This window comes from Typopeltis vanoorti, chromosome 20 (genome assembly GCF_054136105.1).
Source record: "Typopeltis vanoorti isolate ZY-2024b chromosome 20, IOZ_Tvanoo_1.0, whole genome shotgun sequence".
NCBI lineage: Eukaryota > Metazoa > Arthropoda > Arachnida > Uropygi > Thelyphonidae > Typopeltis > Typopeltis vanoorti.
Genome location: NC_143568.1, coordinates 82,473,858 through 82,499,531, shown reverse-complemented (window position 1 = coordinate 82,499,531; position 25,674 = coordinate 82,473,858). Strand labels below are relative to the sequence as shown.

The following is a 25,674-nucleotide window of genomic DNA, read 5'->3' as shown; positions in this document are numbered from 1 at the left end:
TGTATTCTGTAAGAGTAAAAGCTGACTTATTTGCCAGGAACTTTTGATATGCTTTCTTCTTTTCCTTCACTGCCTCTTTAACTTCCTGTGTCCACCAGGGAGTTCTGATTTTTTTATCTTTGCACACAACCTCACCACATGCCTCTCTGGCAGAATCAATCAATGTTTCCTTCAGAGTTTGCCACTGAATCTCCAAGGTTTGATTCCTGTTCTCAAACTCTTTCATTTTCTTTTCAATAATATTTCTGTATTTTAGTCTACAGTTTACATCTGAGAGCTGCTGAACTTTTATTCGCTTTAAAACTTTCTTACATGTTATTCTTTTCAATATGAAATTCAATTTTATCCTGCTCAAGACTAAATAGTGATCACTTCCAATTTCAAATCCTCTGTACACTCTGGTGTCCTGCACCAGGGAGAAAACATCACTATCAACAATAACATAGTCAATGAGACTTTTCTTATTCCTAGCCTCTTCTCTCCATGTGAATTTGTGCACATTTTTATGTTGGAACATGGTGTTAGTAATAACCAGTCCATGTCCTGAGCAGAAATCCAACAGATATTTGCCATTATTATTAGCTTTGCTCTTTTCTCCAAATTTTCCCAAAATATTTTTGTATGTCTCACAATCATTTCCTACTCTGCTATTTAGATCCCCAACAAGGACCAACTTTTCCTTTTTCATTGTGTCAGTTGCTTTTTCTAAAGCCTCAAAAAATTCCTCCACTTCTACCTTAGTAGAACCTTCTGTGGGACCATAGGCACAAATAAGTCTCATTGTCCCGTTCCCCATTCTCATATTTGCCCACATTACTCTACTTGAGACTGACTGCCATTCAAGAAGATTAGCCTCGTATTTTGTGTTGAATACTATGGCTACTCCTTCTTTTCCTTGATTGTTATTGCCTGAATATAACATTTTGTATTTATTGCTCAGAAAGATCTCACCAGTTTTGGTCTTTTTTGTTTCAGTCACCCCTATTATGTCGATCTGGTACTTATCTAATTCCTCAGCTAGCTCCATTTCTTTGCCATTCAGGCTTCTTACGTTGATAGTACCGATCTTTAACTCTGGTGATGTTGAGTTGGGGTTTGTTTTCAGATTTGTTCCAGTAGCTGACTTTTCGCTGTTCGCCCTGGTTCCCTGGCGAAAACAACGGGGGGGGCCTTGTTTAACCGGGCGACGCCCCAGCCGGCATGAAATTTTGTCATGTTGTACCATCATTTTTTATTTTGGTTTAACCAATAAGAATACAATTTGGTCGGCTAAATCCCAAATTGCCAGCCCATCCTCGTTCGTTCAGTATCAAAGTAGATACCCAACAGGGTGCACCACGAGAAGGTGAGGATTGGACATTAGGTCAGAAGCCCTGGTCGGTTCTCCGCATTCCTTTAAAGGCTATGTGGAGGTCTCCTCTCAGTTATACAGCTTTGACCCTTAAGCTTTATGTATCCATAATAATAATTTTGAATCACGCAAATATCTATGAATGTATGACACCTACATGCCAAATGAACATTACTGTTTCTGGAAAAAAACAAAAAACAAGAAATTTAAAATCAGCTCTCACTATATCAGGCACTTATAATTAACTCATTTTAAGAAACTATAAAAACCTCTGGCTAAAGTTTTAGGGTACCATACTATTCTAAGGAAAATTCACTATAGCAAATTATTCAGTAAAATGAACTACTCCTGTGCAATTAATTTTCTATGTAAATTAATTAATATTTTCTGTAAATTAATTAATATTTTCTGTAAATTAATTAATTAATTTACACAAATTTCATTTAATTTATTATAAGTCAATTACCAGTAGTCCATATGATCAAATGCCTGAGTCAGGATATTATACCTTAACTGAACTAGATACTTGCTAATTCATTGTAATAGGTTCTTCTTCTTCTTCCTTTTCCCCTCTTTTACCTTGTGGTGTCGAGGGTTTTCTATTCATTTAACAGCAACCACATACACAAGGATAAGATGCTTAGCACTACGCCTCCTGGTGTATCCTATGTCTGAATTCTCAAGGCCAGTTTGCCTGCTTGCGGGATGAAAAACCCCAGATAAACTGGGGAGAAAAACCCTTGCTGTCCACGCCTAAGGCCAGCTAACTTGGCTATGTCTAAGAAAGATCCTAAACTCCTCATGTCAGTGACGGCAACTGAACCCAGAACACTCCTTTCCAAGGTATATGGTTGCAAAATGCATAGCCACTCGGAGAACTGTGCGGACTTTAAGATACGTTATACAAATGAAAGAGGAAGTTTGTTTACATGACTTGGATTGAGATTTTTTTCATTATTATTATAACATTATCATCTGTGGTATATGATAATTCAGCCTTCACACTGCAAATAACCTTCATGCATAAAAGAATTGGCCAAAAGCCTTTCTGAAGTGATTATTAAAAGTGCTATATATTCCTTCTGAATAAACTACCATGAAAACACACACACACACACACATACTGCTCAAAACAATTAGGGGATATTTTGGTTTTCTTGTAAATTATAAAGTTATAAAAATAATTTACAAATATAACACATTTATTTTAAAATATTCTTAATATACAACAGTGTAGAACATGCAACTGCATACAAATTCATGTTAAGACTTGTCGAAACGTGCCTTAGCTGTATTAGCATGTGGGGGATATAAAAGCATGGCTTGTTGCGCTCACTTCTACAGTGCATAATTATCACTTCAATTGTAAACTTGTGTCACCTACCACCCATTATTTTGTTAAAAATGGCAGAGCAACATGATATCCTGGAATCCATGGCTTGGAGAGTCATTGGTCGATTAGAAGCTGGACAAACACAGCAAGTTGTCACTCAAGCATTTCGTGTATCTCAAAGCGTAATTTTGTGACTTTGGAATCGCTTTCTGGAGACAGGAAATGTTCGAAATTATCTTCATGCAATAGGTTTATATGCCCAAAGACCAATGGTTTGCATTCCCCTTACTGCAAATCACAGAAGAATTTGAGCACAGGAACACCGCAATTGGACAAATGAGGATTGGACTCTTCGTACTTTTTAGTGATGAGTCTAGGTTCAGTCTGCAACCAGATAACCAACATATCCTGATATGGAGTGAAAGTGGAACAAGAAATAATCCACAGTTTGTTGGTGAAAGACCCCAACATCAAGGTGGGAGTTTGATGGTATAGGCTGGAATAAGTATAGGTGGCAATACTGATCTCTATTTTATAAGAAACGGTTCCTTAAAAGTCCAAAAGGTATCATGATGAAATTTTGGAACCTATAGTTTGTCCATATGCTGCTGCAGTTCACCAAGCATTAATTTTTATGGATAATAATGCTCGTCCACACCGTACAGATTTGGTACAAGAGTGGTGTGAGGAAGAAGGTATTGAACGAATGGACTGGCCTGCCTGTTCACTGGATTGTAATCCACTCGAACATACCTGGGATGCTTTAGGTAGGCGTATTTCTGCTCAACTGGTGGCACCACGATCACTTCAAGAGCTCGAAATTGCTCTCACAGAAGAGTGGGGAAATATCCCACAAGAACTGTTTGATCATCTTATCTGGTCCATGCGATCAAGATTGTTATTATTACTTCCATCCATTTTCTGATTATTCCTGGTAACACCATTCTAATTTTGGAACATCTCCTAACCTTTTATCACTTCTCACATGCTATAATACTTTCCTTTTTATTGTTCAATCTAACTCCCTATAAATCTTTAACATTTTTGGATGCTGACATAAAACAATTGTTGCACCTTATCCACTGCAAAAAGTCCAGGGAAAAACTCAATCTGTGAGTTGAGTCCTTCCGTATTACTGGTGTACATTCTTTGCTGCAGCTGCCACCATTTTGGTAATGTTAACTAGCACTTCCATGTTAATCAAGATAACCGAAGTGAACACTAAAAAAACCGCAAAACCACAGTACAATGATTATATCCAGTCTGTCTATCACACAAAAGCACCATCATACAAATCTACACAATATAATTTAGGAAAAAGAAAGAAAAAACACTTTTCTTAACACAGTTAAAATATACAACATTTATATATGTTACAATTCACACACACAATATTAATTTTTTTTTTTTTAATCAGATGTTAAAATGCTTACCTTTTAATTCCTCAAACAGCATAGTTCTGTGTTCCTCGCTACCAACGGATAACAAACATTCAATTACACGAACGGTATCATGACGAATGATAAGCTATAACAAAAATAAATAAATAAATAAATAAATAATAATGTACCAAAATAGTTAAACTTTGAGTGATCGGGATAACAAAATGATCCAAAATAGTCCAGAAAGATAAATCTAAGTTTATTATAATAGAAACTGATTGCAAAACTAAAGTAGTATACAGTAGTACATATTTTAAAATTTTTTTGAAGTTTCATTGGTAAACAAGTGTTTCGTTACTAGCCTATAATATAAAAATAGATTATCTTTCACATATACACATATATCCAAATAAGTCTTTTAGGCTCTTTTCTTCTATACAAGCTTAATTAATTACAGAACATTTTAATATGACAAAATTTGTAATTTTTTTACAAAATTTAGTATATGAGAAATAAATCATATTTATTACCGTTTTTAAGATCAAGAATTTAACTTCATTACTCATCAAGTCACGGATGATGAATAATGTTCACCTTAATGATTATTTTGTCCATAAGCAGACACAAATGCAAAGCAGCTCTTAAATATCATCATCATCAAATTCCTGCCATGTGCCCTCAAGGGGTGTACAGGATATGATAGTACTACATGAAAAATTTACATCATTACTAACTTCCTATCTACAATTTTCCTCCAAATCAGTCTGTTACTTGTCAAGTCTCCAACATTACCAGATCTTATATTTCTATCGTCTAAAGCACTTTGTACCGTATCAATCCACCTATATCTTGGTCTTCCTCTGGGTCGTTTTCCTGCCAACTTGGCAGAGAACACTTGTTTTGAACACGAGGAAAGAGAACACATCTTTCCTCGCCCATTCTGTTTACATGACCATACCACCTGAGATTAGCTCTGCTAATGCACTCCAGGATGCAGACAATGTCAAGTTCTTTCCTAATATAATCGTTTTTAATATGATATTGCCATTGATGCCATCTGTACACACCTCTAATCTTTCTCAGGACTCTCATATCTGCGGTCTCTAGTCTTTGGTCAAGTGTTTTACTTCTGACCCAGCTCTCAGATCCATAAGTTAAAACTGCTTTGAACACTGTCTTGTATACAGCTAATTTAGTGTTCCGACTAATTTCTCTGTTACTCCATATGAATTTATTCAATTGACTTCCTACTGTACCAGCTTTGTTGATTCTGTTGTCTATTTCCATATTTAATTTACCATCTTCACTAAAAATTGTGCCTAAGCAGCTGAAATGTTTAACTTGTTCCACAGGTTCTCCATTTACAACACAGGTGACATTTTCAATGATTCTGCCTATTTTCATTGTCTTTGTCTTTTTATTGCTGACCTTCATACCATATCTATTACAACAGTTATTCAATTTAGTCAGAGAATCTTGCAGACTTGTAGCGGATTTATTTAGAAGTATAACATCATCCGCATAAAGCAAAGAACTGACATTAACATCTCCAATTTTGATATCATGTTTAATACCACTTTCCTTCATAATGTGATCCATATAGATAATGAATAACAGAGGGGATAATGTACATTCTTGTCTTACACCAGATTAAACCATCATCCTGTACTTCCTTCAATTCTAACTGCTGACTTATAACTCAAATAAAGACTAAGTATTGCTTGATATAATGCCCCATTGAAACCATATAACTGTAGCGTATTGAATAGCTTCTCTCTTGGCAGCTTGTCATATGCCTTTTCCAGATCGACAAAACTTAAATACAGATCTTTGTTATATTCCCATGCTTTCTGAACTATTTGTCGTAAAGTGAAGATCTGATCCTGACAGCCTCTATTTGGCCTGAATCCAGCTTGTTCTTCACCAATTCTTCTCAACCGTTTCTCAAGTACACTTGGATATATCTTACCAGAAACATTCAGTAAGGATATACCTCTATAATTCTCACATCCAGTTTTATTTCCCATTTTATATATGGGTACTATGAGAGCTCTACTCCAATCATCAGGAATTCGTCCCTCTGTCCAGGCATTCTGAACTATGCAGTGCAGCCACTGTAAGACTTTTATACCACCATACTTCAGCATTTCTGGTCGAATATCATCTACTCCTGCTGCCTTTCCACATTTCAAGCCTTTGATGGCTTTTTCTACTTCAAGTATGGATATGTATTCCTGACTGCAGGCCTGGTCAGTGTTTTTTATCACTGTGCTGTCATCACTGCTTGTTTCATTTAGCAAATTTTCAAAGTAATCACTCCATACTTCAAGGATATCTTTTTCTCCTGTTTTCACGTCACCTTTATCATCTTACAGCACTCTTTCCTCCATTCCTAAGCTTCTTCAACAACCTCCAGAATATTTTGCCACCTTCTTGATATTTATTTTCTATGTTCTTGTCAAAGTCCTCCCATGACTTTTGTTTAGCTAGTTTTACACAGTGTTTAGCTTTCTTACATTTGTCTCTGTATTCTCTAAGAGCACAAGCTGACTTATTTGCCAGGAACTTTTGATATGCTTTCTTCTTTTCCTTCACTGCCTCTTTAACTTCCTGTGTCCACCATGGAGTTCTAATTCTTCTATCCTTGCAGACAACTTCACCACATGCCTCTCTAGCTGAATCAATCAGGGTTTTCTTCAAGGCTTGCCACTGAATCTCCAAGGTTTGGTTCCTGTTCTCAAACTCTTTCATTTTTCCTTCAATAATCTTTGTGTATTTTAGTCTACAGTTCACATCTGAGAGCTGCTCAAGTTTTATTCGCTTTAAAACTTTCTTACATGTCATTCTTTTCAATATGAAATGCAATTTTATCCTGCTCAAGACTAAATAAGTGTGTAGAGGCATAAGTGCTGTGAGGACATCATGTTGGAGGCTTAATGGATTTTTTACAACACTCAAAAAGAATTAAAATAGAATTTAATACTTCCTATATTTCGTCCTAGTCACTAGGACGAAATATAGGAAGTATTAAATTCTATTTTAATTCTTTTTGAGTGTTGTAAAAAATCCATTAAGCCTCCAACATGAAGAACAAGACTAAATAGTGATCACTTCCAATTTCAAATCCTCTGTACACTCTGATGTCCTGCGCCAGAGAGAAAACATCACTATCAACAATAACACAGTCAATGAGACTTTTCTTATTCCTTGCATCTTCTCTCCATGTGAATTTGGGCACATTTTTATGTTGGAAAATGGTGTTAGTAATAACCAGTCCATGTCCTGAGCAGAAATCCAACAGGTATTTGCCATTACTATTATCATTATACCCAAAATCTTAAAGCTGAGGTTTTCTGCAAGCATCAATTAAACTAGTATTATGACTTCGACTAGATCTTTATTTATTGTTCCATAAAAACTAATCCAAGTTTTCTCTAGTTATTCTGTGGAATGGCTGTGTTCTAATACACTGGTTTTGATAAATTAAGAAACAAAGTTGAAAATCACAATAACCTGAAAACGTTGTGATCCATTTCACAGGATGACTTCAAGTGTTCTAACACGTTGCACTCCTTTCTCATTCCATATACATTTGTTCTCTGAAACATCTTTCTTCACATTGTGTTCTCGAATAACAAAATTTCAAGAAGTTCAAATAAAAATATCAAGAGGCTCTTTTTTTTTTCTTGACTGCTTGCTCACATATACACACTGCTAATGTGTTATTGGCTTTTGCATCCTCTCTTATGTGGGAATAACATAGAAATCTAGTCATAGTTACTTTCATCAGGAAGGACAGTTTGTGTCACAACAAAGTTCATTTAAGAATAGTTCCAGGAATATGAGTGACATTATGACTTCATGTCTGTTTATTCACTCAATTCAACCTAGCATTTGTGGGATAATGTGAATTCTGTTTTTAACAGAAAGCAGACTCTACAGTTCAATCTGAAACTAATGCAAGATGCAGTTATGTTTTAAATGGAATATAACAGCAAATGACCATTGAGGATACCACACTTTTCCAACAAAAACAAGCAGTTTCACTTATGGTAGGGGATGAACTGCATGGGAACTGAGAAAAGTTTCAAGGAGTGATCAATTCTTTCTATACAATACATGTGGAAAACATAAAAGCATGGTTCCATTATAAGTGATCACAACAAGATAGTGGAATGATGACCTGGAATACTTTCTCCTTAGTTTTGTAATACTGGCACAGAAAGGACTGAATGGTGCAGCCTACTGGAACATCACTGCTGACAAGTGCATCCATTAACATTTTTTACCGTGCATGTGATCAACACTTCCAACTGAACAGCAGACAATATGATAGAGTATGTGTTGTCCAAAAATGGTTATAGAACATAACAGTGATTTTATCTTAATGGCTTGTCTTTATCACTAGATAGTGATCCTATTTAGTAGTTTTGGGATACACTGGAATGAGATGCTTGTGAAATGGATCCAATAGAATGACAGAAAATGATTATGTCGGTTTAGAGTAAGATATCTGAGAAAAATTTCTAGAGTTCACAAAGTCATAAAGTCAAGACTAATCTGAAGGTTCACAGAAGTCCAACACTAAGTGAATATTTCTAATAAACAGGACAGTCAATATACAGAATTTCATTAGAATCTATATTAGTCAACGATGTACTACTGATATCTCATTACATGAATATAAAATGCAAATTCGCTCCAAGATAAATAAATAAGAATGCTATGTCTGAGAGTGAAATTGCATTTTTATATTCATGATAAATTTCTCACATATCTTGCTCAAATAGGTGAAGATAAATAAGTGGACAGTGTAATGACTAGAGGTTGGAAAGTGTCAAACAGCAGAATCCACTAATTCATCAAAATAATAAATTAATCCTTTGCCATATGCAAGCTCTCGGGGGGGGAGCTGTAAACCCTAGAGAGTGTGTCCCCTGGGTGGCAGATAAGGAAGCTCACCATATGTGTATGTGTGGTGAGATGGTCCAAATATACTGAATAAGGACTCATGGACCAACAGGGCCATCATCTTGATTGTAAGGGAAGTGGCACTCCCATTGACCCCTAGCTGGATCATTCCTCCTCTTCTTCTACTTTGAGGAAGATCCACTCACTTTAATCTTTCCTATATCAGCTAACTCTTCTTATTTTATGACCCTCATGCTATTAGAATACTAGAGGGCCAAGGGGTCTTTTCATTTCTGGCCATTACAACTATGCCCTCTCTATAAACCTTACTATAATCTACTCTTTCCCCCTTCAATATACCCTATTCCTCCTATGGGTTTAAATTTGGAAGAAGGCTAGTTCAGAACCCTTAAGGTAGCAGCCCTACCACTGAACTATTCCATCGTCAGGCTAGTCCCCTGACATGGAGAAAATAATTCTACTTATAAGCTGACAGAAAAAGATAATCAGATTAAGTCTATGGAAAATGACCCTGGAATGGAAAAGGTAAAACAAAAATGGAAATGACAAAATATAATACACATAGCAAACTGGAATGTAAGAGGAATAGCATATAAAGAAATAGAATTAGACCAACTATTAAATGAAAGAAATTTTAAAATAGCAGTAATCACTGAAACAAAAAAGAAATTAAAAGGAACTATGAGAACTGAAAATTTTAATGTGATATATAGTGGAGTCGACAAAGACCAAAGAGCACAAGCAGGAGTCATGAATTGAATTCATAACTCTCTTTCAAAACAGTTAAAACATTATAAATTATGGAATGAAAGAATAATAGAAGCTAGAATAAAAATAGATAGAGACTATTTAACAATAATTGGTTTATATGCCCCAAAAGAAGGAAGAGAACAGGATAATATTGATTTTTATAATCAACTACAAAACATATATAATAAAATAAATAAAAATGATTACATAATTTTACCAGGAGACTTAAATGCAAGAATTGGAAACACGAAAATTAATAATAATATAGGAATACATGGAGAACATACGCTAAACAGGAATGGTAAAAAATTGATTGACTTTGTAGTTTATAATAACCTAAAAATAATGAATTCCATTTATAAACATAAAGACATACATAAATATACTTGGGCAACAAGAGGATGGAAATCAATATTAGATTATTTTATCTTAAATGAAAAGACATCAAAATTTTCACTAGATGTTAGAGTTCACATAGGATATGAAATAAGCAATAACCACTTCCTTGTTAAAATAAAATTACCACCTAAATGGCTACAAGTAACAAGAACAGAGAGAAAATTTGAAACATTTGTTTATAAAACTAGACTATTGAATGATACAAATATACAATGGCTATATGAACAAAGAATTAACCAATATCTAGATAAAATAAAACAAAATGAAGAAATAGAAATAGAATGGCTTAATGTAAAAAACAATACTAAATGCAGCAGCAAATGAAAGCTTAGGAAAGACCAAAAAATTCAATAAAAGGAAATAACTGAAGATCTGGGATGATACAATCAAAGAAATAATCAAAAAGAAGCCTATCAATGGCTTAATATAAAAACGATACTAAATGCAGCAGCAAATGAAAGTTTAAAAAGACCAAAAAATTCAATAAAAGGAAAAAAACAAGATCTGGGATGATACAATCAAAGAAATAATCAAAAAGAAAAAAGAAGCCTATCACAAATGGTTAAGCAGTAAAAGATTAGAAGATGAAATAGAATATAAAAGAATAAGAGCCATAGCTAAAAAAGAAGTCAGAAAAAGACAGAGAATCATGGAACAAATTGATTTCTAATTTAGAACATGATTTATATAAAATAAGACCCAATGTATATAAGATTTTGAAACACTTAAATGCAGATACATAAAATTAAACACCGAATTGAAATTAGAAGAATTTCTAAATTACTACACAGAATTGTGGACAGACAAATATTTTAAAACTGGCAAACAATTAATGAAAATGAAAAGGAAATAACTAAAGAAGAATTAGAAATCCGCCTGAAAGAAACAAGAAACGGAAAATCACCTGGAGAAGATAAGCTAGGTTCAGAACTATATAAATATGCAGGAACAAGATTCAAAAGAAAGACTCTTATTATTTTTAAATAAAATTTATTCAACTAGTATTTCTCCCCAATAGAATGGAAAAAAGCAATTGTGATTCCTATCTTTAAAAAAAAAGGTAATAGAGATGACCCTAAAAACTATAGAGGTATCAGTATACTAAATTCCTGTTACAAAATATATAGCAGAATCTTAAATAGCAAACTAATGAAATATTCCTAAAACTTTATTTTAGAAGTACAGAATGGATTTAGAAAAGGATGATCATGTATAGACCCAGCCTTTTGCCTAAAATTAATAATAGAGAAAAGAAGAGATACAATTTAGAAACACATATTGCATTTATTGACTTTAAAAAAGCATTTGACAAAGTTAAAAGAAACATATTATTTAACATATTAAAAGAAAGACAAATACCAAATAATATCCTAAAAGCTATCACAAGTATATATGAAAATAATCAAATACAAATAAGATTAAATCACGCACTATCATATACGAGAGAGATAAACCAAGGGGTCCGACAGGGATGTCCCCTCTCAGCAACTCTTTTTAATACTTACTTAAATGAAATAATAATAAAATGGAATAAAAATTTACATCAAGGAATTAAACTTTCTCCTACAGTGAACCTAAACACACTACTTTTTGCAGACGACCAAATAATAATTACAAATTCTGAAGATAACTTACAGAAAGCTATTTTAGATCTGAATGAGATAGCCAAAGATTATGGTATGATAACATCAACAGAAAAATCAAAAACTATGGCCTTTAAAGGACAAGATCCAGCAAGAACTAAAATAGTAATAGATAACAAGATCTTAGAACAGGTGAATTCATTTAACTACCTAGGATGTATGATCACATATGAAAATGAAAAAGATATAAATGTGAAAATTGCAAAATATTTAAAAATAACATGTGTAATTAATTCTATATTTAAACCAAACCTAGTTCAAAAACAAACCAGACTAAAAGTATACAATACATTAGCTCTACCAGTCTTAATGTATGGAAGCGAAATCTGGACAATAAAACAAAGATTAATAACAGCAGAAATGAAGTTTATGAGAAAAACTGCAAAGTATACCCTATTTGATCACAAAAGAAACGAAAAAATTATGAAAGAATTAAACCAAGAACTAGTAATAGAAAAAATTAAAAAATATAAACATAAATGGATGGAACACATTCAAAGAATGAAAACAGAAAGATTACCAAAACAAGCCTTAAAGTACAAGCCATTAGGAAAAAGAAAAACCAGGACGTCCTCTTAAACGATGACTTCTAAGGCTGGAACAGGACATGCTAGGCCTAAATCCTCGATACACATGATGATGACGTATGTAAGCTGTATAAAATATTTTCATTTCAAAAGCCAGATTTCAAAGCAATCATTTCCAGGTCAAAATGCAAAAATATACGAAATCTATTCCGTTGAGAATGATTTGACATGTCTCAGTAGCTTGGCTGATAAAAACCACTGCTTGTTATTTATTAAGGTATGGAAGTTCATGAAGTCCTCAACAAATGAGCTTATATTGTATTTTGCAAAATTTTAAAAAACTCTTACTGAGATTGTAGCTTTTGTGAGTGACTTTCCCATTTTGTAAGATTTTGATATTTTACTTTCATTCTATTTCCTATTCAATTAAAATATCTGAAAGAGGGGAGGGGAAAGAAGAGAGTTAATTAAACCATACCTCTTTGGCATTTCCCTTGATTAACTCAAGAAGTTGATTCACTAGTTGCTCTTTCTCTGTAGCAGGACACTTTTTTCTAGAAAAATAAAATATGATTATCTTTAACAATACTAAACATTGTTATAAATTAACATATTCATGCCAGCATAAAAATCTCACATAATTATTTTACTTATGTTTGTTTTTTAGTTTTATATATAGTGAGCGAAAAATTCAGTAATGAGGATTATGTTTTTGGTATATGATAAAGTAATCTTTAAAAATGTGTTTGTACTGTATTTATTAATGTAATTGTATACACTTAATATTACTGGCGCTACCATGTGGTAAAGCAGTAGTGTAATAAAGGAGACTTAAATGTAATTGTCAGTAGTAACCTGCTTACTGCACGTTGTAATCCTTGGGGAATAACACAGAAATGCTGTATGTATAATACTGTATGTTTGTTTACAGTAATGTTGCCACACTATTATTGTAAGTGATAATAACTGATAATTACAATCTTGAGTCACTTGAGTTTTGCTTTGAATACTGGTAAAGAAAATGCATGATAGTTGTTTTTAGAACAGCTGTCATTGGGTAACAGGAACACTATTATTATTATATGACACCTCCAGGAAGTCCAAAGACTCATCAAGGGAGGGCACCTACTGACTAATTCTTCATCTCCACCAACTACAACGAACCACAACTACCTTTATCATCTACACCAGGGGTCTCCAAACTACAACCTGCGGGTCAGATGCAGCCCACGATATGATTTGATCCGGCTGGCCAATTGGACTAATTTTTCAATAAGAATCCGCAAAAAAAAAAAAAAAGGGGTGTTGATAGATTTCAAATACATTAATTAAAATTGTGTTCAAAATATATTCCCGAATAGCAAAAAGTAACTAATCCAAGTTACGGTCTTTCTGACTGTAAAAGGTCAGTTAAAATGGACTAATGAAGAAAAAAAATTTTAAAGAATTCAAAATGAAATAAAAAAGTTACATCTGAATAAACTTTTTTATCAATAAAAAAAATTTATGTCACATGAAATAAGAACACTTAAAAAGTCGGTAAAAACACGATTAAAATGAACTAACGTTTCAAAATCCATTTGACTGTGTTGTTACTGATGCCAAGTCAGTCAACTTCAAATGGAAATTATTGAACTTCAGGCAAATGAACATATTAAAGATAAATACAAGGAAGGAAACTTGATCGATTTTTATAAATTTTCGAACTCTGAGCAGTTCCCAAATTTGAAGAAATTTGCTTGAAAATTTATCTCTATTTTTGGGACAACATATCTTTGCAAACAAACTTTTTCCCAAATGAAATATATCAAGTCAAAATATAGGGCAAATTTATCTGATGAACATTTGAAATCGCTACTTGTAATTAGCACTTCAAAATTTGAACCCGAGTTTAATAAGATTTTAAAAATACATACACAGTTACATCATTCACATTAATGGTTTTATTATAATTTGTGATAAAAATATGAGAATTTGCTGATAGTGTTCATTGTCATTAATATACGATAATTTAATCTCACATACTCTGTAATCAGTTTTTATCTACTTTCAATAAAACTCATACATCTAGTTCTAGAGTTTTTTTATTATTACGGCCTGCTGAACAGTGCTGAAGTACCCAATATAGCCCTCATGGCAAAAAGTCTGGAGACCACTGATCTACAACAACAACATCTACCGCCAACCATCACCACTATTATTTTCACAGACAATCACGAACATCCATGCCCATGGCGGGATTCGAACCCGCAGGCTTTTGGCAGGAGAGAGTGGATAAGCTCGGCCAACCAAGCCAGCAATCCAGAAGTTCTATCCTTTTCTGGATAGAACTTTTCTATCCAGAAAAGAGTAAGCAAGGAAAGAGAGCCAAAAAAGGTGAGATAAACTACCAAGTTAAGTTCTATCATCTTGAAAAAGTTTTATAGTCATCTTTAACTACTCTCTCCAAGGATGAACTGGGAAGAGAATAATCGAAGGAGAGTATAATGCATCAAGCCTTTGTGTATGAGAAGCAAAAGTTATCTGCAGTAAAGTTCCTTTTATTACATTAAGAATTAATGAATTCCTATCATTTCAGTGATTATTCTTCATGCCTACTTAGGAAAAAAAAAAAAAAAAAAAAGAAAGAAAGACATGTTTAAGGATACTTGCTTACTGAAAGACATATGCAAGTATAATAATTATGTGCACTTTTTATCTTTGATTGTATTCTAAGGAATTTAAGAGACGAGACAGAGTGAATGAATGAGTAAAAATAAGGGATAATTTAAGTCCATTGTTTCTACTCATATTGTCAATGTAGTAAGGTCTCACAACTCTCTTTGTATGAGGGTGGTCTGAAAAGTTCTTGGCCTCACTCATAGATGCCAACACTATCAGCAAGATTTTTTTTTTTCTAAGTTAGTACATCTGTCATAAGCATTTGTGCGAAATTGCAAGTCATTCTATTAAGTAGAATGTGTTTATATAGCTGTCTGTATAAAATCCTTTGAAATGGATAAACTTGTGTATCGTGCAGTTATAAAATTCTTTGTAAAAGAAGGTTTAAAGCCAAAAGAAATTCATAAAAGTTTATGGGTACTCTTCTCCTTCATTTTTGACAATTAAGAAATGGGCTGCCAAATTTAAACATGGCTGTAACAGCCTTGATCCATGTGAAGGACGTCCAAAAAAGTGTAACAACATCAGAAATCATTGATCAAGTGCACAATATGGTAGTATTGGATGACCAGCAAGTCAAATTGCATGAAATTGCTAAGATTATAGGCATTTCCAAAGAATGCATAGGATATATTTTGCATGAAGAATTGCAAATGAAAACGCTTTGTGCAAGATGGGTGCCATGCTTGCTCACAGTAGATCAAAAACACACTTGCATGAAAATCTCTGAACAGTGCTTGGAGAGTTTTAACAAGAATAAAACTGATTTCCTTTGCTGATTTATTACTATAGATAAGACTTAGATTCACCATTACACACCAGAATCCAAACAGCAGTCAAAACAGTGGACAGAATTCAGTTGTTCAGCGCCAAAGAAGACAAAGTCAGTTCCATCAGCAGGAAAGGTCATGGCATCGGTGTTTTGGGATGCTAAAGGCAAGGCATCTTGTTCATTAATTATTTTGAAAAGGGTAAAACAATAATTGGGGAATATTATTCCTATCTTTTAACCAGACTACATGAAAAAATTCGTGAGAAAAGAAATGGTTTGCAGGAGAAAAAAATTATCTTTCATCAGGACAATGTGCCTGCCCACAAAGATGTTTTGGCAATGGGAAAATTAAGGAATCTGCATTATGAATTGTTGGAAGATCTAATCTATTCCTCAGATTTGGCTCCCTCTGATTTCCATCTCTTTCCAAAACTAAAACTCTTCCTCGCTGGTCATCGTTTTTCTTTGAATCAAGAGGTGATTGCAGCTTTAGAGGGGTATTTTGCAGATCTTACTGAGAATCACTACAGGGATGGGATAATGGTGCTAGAGCATCACTGGAATAAATGTATTAGTCTTAAGGGAGATTATGTTGAAAAATAAAAATAATTTTGAAATTATGAATTCGTTTTTTTCATTGTGAGGCCAAGAACCTTTCAGACCACTCTTGTATAAATGTTCCAAGAGATTATTACTTTTATGAAGAACCTTAATTTTCTTCCAAAGAAATTGCTGCCACCACCAGACACCCGTGGCAGCATGCTCAGCAAGTACTGATTACTCTGGCTCATGGAACTTAATGTAGTCTAAATGTTCATCCCAACATACAGCTGCAGATCTACCTGTTTGGCCAAAATACTATAATCCACACTGGCAAGGAATTTGATATACTCCAGAGTTGAGGTTGAAGATATCAAGGCAAATAAATCGTCTTACGTTTCTAAAACGCTGCCGGGATAACAAAGTGATCCCCAATTGTGTGAAATTGAAGCACCGTTTCACTTCCGAGAAAGCTCTACGCATTTATAACCGCACTAGCTTCGCCCTGTTAAGAGAACAAATTACCGCGACGCGCGTTCTCCTTGCCGACGAAAACAAAACCTTACGGGCGTTAGAGGAAGAGCTTTCTAACACACTCGGCCTTGATCTATGGTCTATTCTTCATGACATCTCATGCACATCGGCAAGAAAGGAATTCGAAAAAGTTCGTAATCGGCACGTGAAGAGATACGAAAACCTGACAAAGACTTCTACTTCTGTACCCCAGCCACCACTTAACCCAGTAGTCAACCTCTCGTCGGCAGTTTTAAAGCCTGAAGCAACCACCGCACTTTCACGTGGTCACAATTTCGCCCTAGCTCCAAAAAGGATACCTGCTGAAGAAATCATGATCCAAATAGAGCGTGGAATCCGCAACCTGCCTAACCATATCGCCAACAACGTGAGATTGGATGTAGTCGGTGTTCTCACTAAAGCCAAACCTCCAAAATCCAACTTATCCAAAAACGAATATACAGCCCTACAAGAATTAAAAAACAACAACAAAATAGTAATCACCAAAGCTGATAAGGGAAGCGCCACTGTGGTACTCAATCAAAAAGACTACAAAGGTAAGCTAAATTCTTTAATACGAGACCGTACTACTTACCTCCCCATTGAATATAATCCGACCAACTCTCAGATTAGAACTATCCACAGACTCCTTAAGAAGGTCACTTCTTGGCCTGTGGAAGTCACCAACAAACTTAAACCTTATAACTCTAGACCCCCCCCCCCGATTATATGGACTCCCAAAAATACATAAACAAAATGTGCCATTGCGTCCCATAGTGGATGGCATTGATTCCCCCACATATAAATTAGCCAAACATTTAGCCAAAACGCTCACACACTACACTGGCAACACACCATCACACATAAAAAACTCAGCCCACTTTAAAGCCAGTATAGAAAACCTCACACTCCAACACACTGACATAATGGTCAGTTTTGACGTCTCCTCCCTATTCACTAATGTCCCACTCAAAGAAACCCTTGAGCTCATCCAAGCCAAGTTTCCTCCCGATATCTCAGCCCTATTTCAGTTCACAATGAACTCAGGCTATTTCGTTTGGCAAGGAAAATTCTACAAACAGATAGAGGGGACAGCCATGGATTCACCACTTTCCCCACCCTTGGCCAATTTCTTTATGGAGACATTTGAAGAGAAAGCCTTAAACTCCGCCCCACAAAAACCCACTATTTGGCTTCGTTATGTGGATGATGTGTTTGCTATTTGGCCACATGGCTCAGACACACTCCACTCCTTCCTAACACACTTAAACAACCAACATTCCAGAATCCAGTTCACCTTAGAAAAAGAGGAAAACAACACCCTCCCCTTCCTAGACACTTCAATCACCCGCCAGCTTGATGGATCTTTGGTTTTCTCTGTTTACAGAAAACCCACCCACACTGGCAGATACATTCACCAGCAATCCTCCCCCCCCCCTCACAACAATATGGGGTGATAAAAACACTATATAACAGGGCAAAATTAATCTGCTCAGATGACAAGGCCCTGACTATTGAACTAAACCACATCCTCAACACTTTCTTAGCCAATGGCTATAACCCCCAAGAAAATCCAAAAAATACTAAAACCTAATAACCACAACCCCCCTCCCCCCCTCCACAATAAAGACTACACCAAGTCTATCACTATCCCCTACATCCAGGGCACCTCTGAAAAAATAACTAATATCCTCAAAAAATATGACCTTACTTCCTGTTACAGACCATATAAAAAGTTGGCATCCCTTATCCGCTCTACCAAAGACCAACCACTTCCCCTAGACCTACCTGGTGTATACCAGGTCCCTTGCAGCTGCAAATTGTCCTACTTTGGCCAAACAGGCAGAACAACAAATATCAGGATTTCAGAACACCAAGACTACATCCGGTTTCACCAGTACAGCCGCACTGGGTTGGCAGACCATGCCTTAGATACCCACCATAAAATTCGTTGGAAGAAAACAAAAATAATCCATCGCAGCAAGTTTAAATACGAAAGATTGTTCAAAGAATCTTCAGCAGCTCTAAAAAACGTTCCTAACCTCAACAAATTTGGGTGCATGAAACTGCCCCAAATTTGGGAGACTTTCATTATGAGAACTTCAGCCCAACGGCCAAGACTACCAAATTAGCCCGCAAGAGGGCACCATTAGGACTTTAGGAACAGAATTAGTTTATTACTTTCTTCCTCATTTGCTTTGTTCCTTAGTGCACATACCATATCTTTATGTTCCCGAAGATGGCAATGTGACATTGCCGAAATATAGAAGTGATTCATTAAAGTATCTTTAATTAATATACTTCATATGCGTTGTGAATTCCGTAAATTAATTACCAGTTAAATCATTTCAAAAAATTTCAAACTTAAGTTTCTTTCTATATTTGGCTATAAAACATGAATAGATTCAAAACATACTCCATTTCTGTAACTTAAATATGCCAAATTGAAGCCTTTGAGCTCCATACTATACTATACTAAATGCATACACTCCAATTTTCAATTAAGTCTGTTGAAACATGAATCTAAGAAGCGACTGCACATCATTTTATAGTATAGCTGAAAACCCACCATACCTGCTCTTCTTCATGAAGCATCCCATAACAACTACAATCTTCAGCATTTAAGGAAAAATACTGAAAGGTTCCCTCTTCATATTCAAGAAACATGGTCATTAGGTTCTTTCTCTTCTACTTGCCTCTCTCTCTCTCTCTCTCTCACTCACACACACACACACACACACGCACGCACGCACGCAACATCAATTTGCAGGTTTTGTAATCTCTCATGTGTGAGGTTGACATATAGAGTGAAAATGAATATTCTCCAAGTAGTTAATGCCTGTATTTTTTACAACACACTTATTTTTAAAATCTCAGTTTTTTCTAACAACACATTAATTTGGCACCAAAACAGCAGGGATGCTTAACATATAGTTCAGCAAATGAAGGTATACTATACTATAGCAAACTGTACAAGCAGTTCCATAATGAGCACACCACAGAAAAATGTGAATGAAGTGTGGTTTCATCCTGACATTAGCGGAAGGTAAAAGTCTTATGCTTTTGACTTTTTATCTTAAACATCTGTAATAATAATAAGAATTAAAGATGCTTAGGATAAGAATTTCCCTAACTTTTTGGCAAAGTTTTATTGTTGGGTTATAAAGCATAATCATACTTGACAAATATTTTTGTTTTAATACTTTGCTCAAGTGCAAACAAATAAACTTTGCAAGTGACTAATCTAATCATGTGCCTGACTAGTCTACTTGTACATAGAGGCCCATTAACTTCACATCAACTGCCTCAGTATCTGACAATGCAAAAATATGGAAAATTACCCAGGCCAATTTCAACCATTACTGAGGTCTCATCAGTGGAAGCCAGACCTAGGAAGATAAAATGCAATTTCATGTCAAGTATAATATACTTTGTAACCCAGAGGTTACAAAGTTGTAATTTCAGTTTCATTTTATACAAAAATACTACCATACCACCTTTATCTAAAATCGTATCTACTGTACTAAAATCCATATTGCTCAACTTCAGATTTATGCAAGAAAACAGTGATTATCTCTTTGGACATATATGAGATTTGACATCATCTTCACATGATATTTTAACATCCTCTAATGAAACCTCTCCATATCCTAATATTGACATCTTCAAAAAACTGAACATTATCCACACCTTACTCTAAAATAATTCAATTTTAAATTCATATACTGGATTAATTCTCTCTGACATTCTATCCTTGATAGATTTGGTTATCTCTGTTAATTTTTTTAAATTCAAAAATAACTTCTTTTATAACAGTCAGCTTGCTAAGTTATTTTTGACTCATTTGAAGTCAAATATATTGCTTCCCCCCCTTCTCCTGGATTTATATTCTATGGCCAATATGCGATGATGTCCTGTACACTGAGGGAAAAAACAGTGTGTTGTCCTCATCAACTTCACTTACAATTTTAGTAGAATAAAAAAAAAAAAAAAAAGTATGAGTATCAGCAAGATAATTCTATTAACTTTTTCAATTCAATATTAACCAGATCAAGGAACCACATAAAATCATTTTCACCAGTGCCAGAAATTGCCAAACTTTTTCAGACTCGCAAAGATGCAAATCAATCAAGAAATATTTGAATCACAACACTGTATAATTGTCCTCTGTGCTAAAAACCATGATTCTCTCTATCACTATACTGGCTCTACAATCAGATCATTATGGTCAATGGAAACCAGGAGACCAACCCTGAGCACAACAGACCAAGTGAGGTCTTATCAAAACCTTGTAAAGAGGCAAAAAGACATCCTTATCTTTACATGTGAAAGTTTGTTTCAGCATTGCAATTATCTCTTGAATTGTATTTGCAATCTTCGGTACATGGCCCCTGAACTTCAACTTGCTATCTACTAACACTCCAAGTTCCATAGCCTGATCAGTTTCTTCCAGCATAATCCCACCAATATAATATGCCATTGGATATCTAATCACACCAAAGTGCATGACTTTGCATTTACTAACATTGAACTGACATCCATTTTCCCATGCCCAAAATTTCAATCTATTCAACTCATTCTGCAAATATTACAAGTAGCATTCCTGATTACCCTAACCTATCTTTGCATCATCATCATCAGCAAATAGCTGTATGTCACCTGTCAAATCCTTCCCAATATCATTAATGTACAGATTGAATAACAGTGGACCAAGGACTGATCCTTGTGGTACACCACTAGTTACCTTGCATTCACATCCCCTCCCTATACCACTTTTTGATATCTGTCAGTCAGCCATCCTCTTATCCAAGCTAATATTTTATAACCCAAACCCATATTCTCCAATTTATGCAACCGTCTTCCATGCTGTATTGTGTCAAAAGCCTTAGCAAAATCCAAAAGTATCAAGGTGCATCCATTCCTGTTGTCTAGTTCAATGGTAGCCTTATTACAGAATTTGAGCAAATTGCTAAAAGATGATCTTCCCTTCAACCCATGTTGTTCACTGCAAAGTAGAGATTCACTGTCAACCCATATCTGAATACGAGTCAACCAATTTTTCCAAAATCTTCACCATCACCTGAGATACTCAGGTGATGGCGAAGATTTTGTCACCATCACCTGAGTATCTTTGTATCACCCTTGTGCAATAGGATAACCATACATTCTTTCCATTCCTGTGGAATCTTCCCTGCTCTGGGACTCAAATTATATAGCTTTGTCAAAGGAATAGCCAGTTCAGCTGAACACTCTTTTAGCACCCATGCTGATATCCCATCAGTCCCTATTGCTGAATTCTTATTCAGTTGTGCAAAAGCTCTAATAGAGGCTCCATAGCTCAGCCCTTTGGTTGGAAAGACCTGGGTTCGATTCATATCCAAAAAGAGAAGAAACTTATCTGGTCTCTTTTGACTAAAGGTAAGTTAGCCGGTCTCATAAGGAGAGGAGTTTTTTTACCTGGAAACTTGGATTTTCCATCCCCTAGAGAACAGGCAAACCATAAACACACACAAATCTACAGTCATAAAATACATACTTAATCCCTCATTAGGAGGGCTCAACCCTAATATCTCCTCTTCATACACCTGAGTTTCTTCATTCAGTGAAGAGGTAGCAGTGAAATCAATGTTACATACACCAGGTTGATAGCTTTTAGCAAAATGGGCACTCATTAGTTGAACAACCTCTTCTGCATCTGTTCCCCCCCCACACACACACACTGTCTGAATTCAGAAGTGTTATATTCATTTTCATATGAAAATGAATATAACACTTTCATATTCATTCTTTCTTTTATTTGCAGCATATCAATAGAATTCTTGTGGGTTGTCGTTAGCTTGCAGAATCAGACCCTACTGTTCATACTCAGACTTTGCTTTCTGTACAACAGCTGTTACTCTTGTGGCCTACTGCTTATAATTTTCATAATGGACATCATCTGTCTATTACGAATCTCTTGCTTAATAAGATTACACATCCATTTGACTTCTATCCTATTTATTCTTCACGCTCTTGGGACACATTCTGATATTGCATAATTTAAGTATTTTTTAAATGCTTCCCATGCACTTTCGATATTCTTCCCATTCAGCAACCAATACTATTCCTTTAATTTGTATATTAATGATATAGAGAATAATTCAAGGGGGATATTCAGTTGTAACTATGTCAATAGTTGATAAAGGTGATGTAGATATCTATATCCTGCAGCACGATTTAAATAAATTGGCATTGTGGGTGAAGGATAATGTTTATCAATTTAATTTTGCAAAATGAAAAGTCATGCACTTTGGGCTGAAAAGGTTATATGATGTGTATCATACTGATGGTACATAAACAAGAGGGGAAACCCTCCTTTCTGATGACACAAAGGAAACTTTTTAATACAAGACAAATAAAGAGAGAACTAGGAGAAAGCCTAGTTTTCTAGTTCTGGCAAGTTATGTAAGATTGTGGTTAGTAAGGGCATGCAGACTAGATTTTTTTTGCTTGGAGAATGGTGAATGAGTAGAATGGATTGCCAGAATTAGTTGTGCCTTGACAGAAAATGAGTTTAAGGAGAGTATCATAGGTACTGTGTGTATAATGGTCAGCGTAGGTTTCCCATGAATGAGTCTTCTGACTCCTTCGAGATAATGGTACAATAATAATAATGTGACCAAATGATTCAAAGTCCCATGTGGGCTCCATGCTGAATGAGACCATGAGACAGCCTCTCTCAAGGAATTAACTACTTCTAACACAAAGCAAACTTCGCTGGTAGATATATTTAAAATAATTTAGCCTGTCATTCAGCCCAATAAAGAAGCGTCATCTATCCATAGAAGACATTTTAAATACAAACATTTATTTTAAAGCATGGTCCAAGGCCATACTTGATCAATCCAATCTAAATTGGAATGACTTTCTCTCCTTAGTAAAAGTATGAAATATAAACACATTATATCAAATTAGTTGGATGCTATTTCTAGTTCATTTCTCATCATATCTATGACTACATTATGCCATGTCTGTTCATGCCTAAACTAGCTGGATGCTATTTCTACTTCATTTTTCTTGCCAGAAGTGTGAAATCTATTGTAGTGAGTTCTACATTTTGAATTTTGTTATTCTATTAATCATCATTGCCAGTCATGATGGATTGTTAGATTCAATCTAAAGTATCTGCTGTGAGATAATTTCATATTATCAACAAACCTCTTTCTATGTAATGCAACACTGAATAACAAGATTGCCCACCTCCGTCATCAATTTCCTGATATGTATCCTGAAGGGGTTTTCAGGGCCACTATGATAGTACTATATGATTAAGTTTACATTATTATTATTACCTCCTATCAACAATTTTCCTCCAAATTAGTCTATTACTTGTCAGCACTCCAATATTGTTGTACATTTCATGTTTCAAAGGTACTACTTTACTCAATTAATATACCTAGATCATGATCTTTCCTGTCACATCTTGGCATCAAACATCTGTTATGCTAACATTTCTTTACCCATTCTATTTAAGTGGTTAAATCAGGTTAGATTAGCTCTGGTCATTCATTCTTGAATGCTAACAATGTAATGATCCTTTCTAATATCTTCATTTTAATATCATTCTGCCAGTGATGCCATCTGTTCACTCCCCTAATTTTGTCACAACTCTCATATCTGTGGTGTCTAGTCTTTGATCAAGTGCTTAATTTCTAACCTAACTCTCAGATCCTTGTGTTGAGTGGATTTTAACAGTATAGATTGATAAGAAAATAACTATTTATTGACTTAATTGCTAATATTTCGCTGGCATTCTATCCAGCATCTTCAGAGCACACAAACAAAGTTTTTTACAGTAGCAAGACAACCACAATCCGGTATAACAGTGGGACTAGCATGAGCAATTGTAGCATGTAACACAAAGACTAAAGTCCTAATTAGGCATCATCTAAGTTGGAAAAAAAAAAAAAAAACGAGAGAGAAAGCAGGTATTAATTTGGTCTTAGGATGACTGTCTCCCAAATCTTTGGTAGATTTATACAACCATACTTGTTGAGGTTTGGTTTGAAGGCTTCTGTTGATTCAAGGAACAACCTCTCTGACTTGTAAAAGCTTCTGTGCAGCATTTTTTTTCCTTTTCAATCGATGCCTGTGTGCAGGGGGTATCCAAAGCATGGTCTGCTAGACCCGACTTGCCATAGCAAAAGTGGCGGATATATTTTTTGTGTTCATTGAGGCAAATGTCCACAGTTCTTCCTGTCTGTCCATAGTAGGCTCGATGACATGAACAGGGCACTTCATGGACTCCTGGATGTGATAAAGGAGAGAATCCTTAGGTGAATGGATGAGAGCTGCCAATTTCACATAAGGTTTAAATAACAGTGCATAGTTGGTGTTTGTTAAGCACTATAGATATCTTTTCAGACTACAACAAAACTGTCACCATCCCATACATTACAGGCACATCTGAAAAGATATCTAGAATAGTTGGTGCTTAACAAACACCAACTATACACCGTATTTAAACCTTATGTGAAATTGGCAACTCTCATCCATTCACCTAAGGACAGATTCATTTATCACATCCAGGAGTCTATGAAGTGCCCTGTTCATGTCATCGAGCATACTATGGAGAGACAGGAAGAACTGTGGACATCTGCCTCAGTGAACACAAAAAATATATCTGGCAATTTCACTATGGTAAGTCGGGTCTAGCAGACCATGTTTTGGATACCCCTGCACACAGGATCGATTGGAAAAAAACAAAAGTGCTTCACAGAAGCTTTGAAACATACTCCAAACCTCAACACGTATGGCTGTATAAATCTACCAAAGATTTGGGAGACAGTCATCCTAAAACCAAATTAATACCTGCTTTGTTGAAAGTTTATT

At 35.1% G+C, this 25,674-nt stretch overlaps 1 protein-coding gene across 3 annotated transcripts in view; it reads right to left on the bottom strand.

The window, feature by feature from the left end:
- The window catches only part of peng (Pumilio and CPL domain-containing protein penguin), a 204,022-nt gene that overhangs the window by 142,258 nt on the left and 36,090 nt on the right, over window positions 1-25,674 (bottom strand). For all 3 annotated transcript variants that reach the window (XM_090410312.1, XM_090410310.1, XM_090410311.1), the window contains exons 4-5: window positions 12,796-12,871; window positions 4,118-4,211 (exon numbers count right to left, since the gene is read on the bottom strand). In XM_090410312.1, coding sequence (XP_090266438.1) covers window positions 4,118-4,211; window positions 12,796-12,871 — 170 coding nt within the window. The remainder of the gene's footprint in view (window positions 1-4,117; window positions 4,212-12,795; window positions 12,872-25,674) is intronic.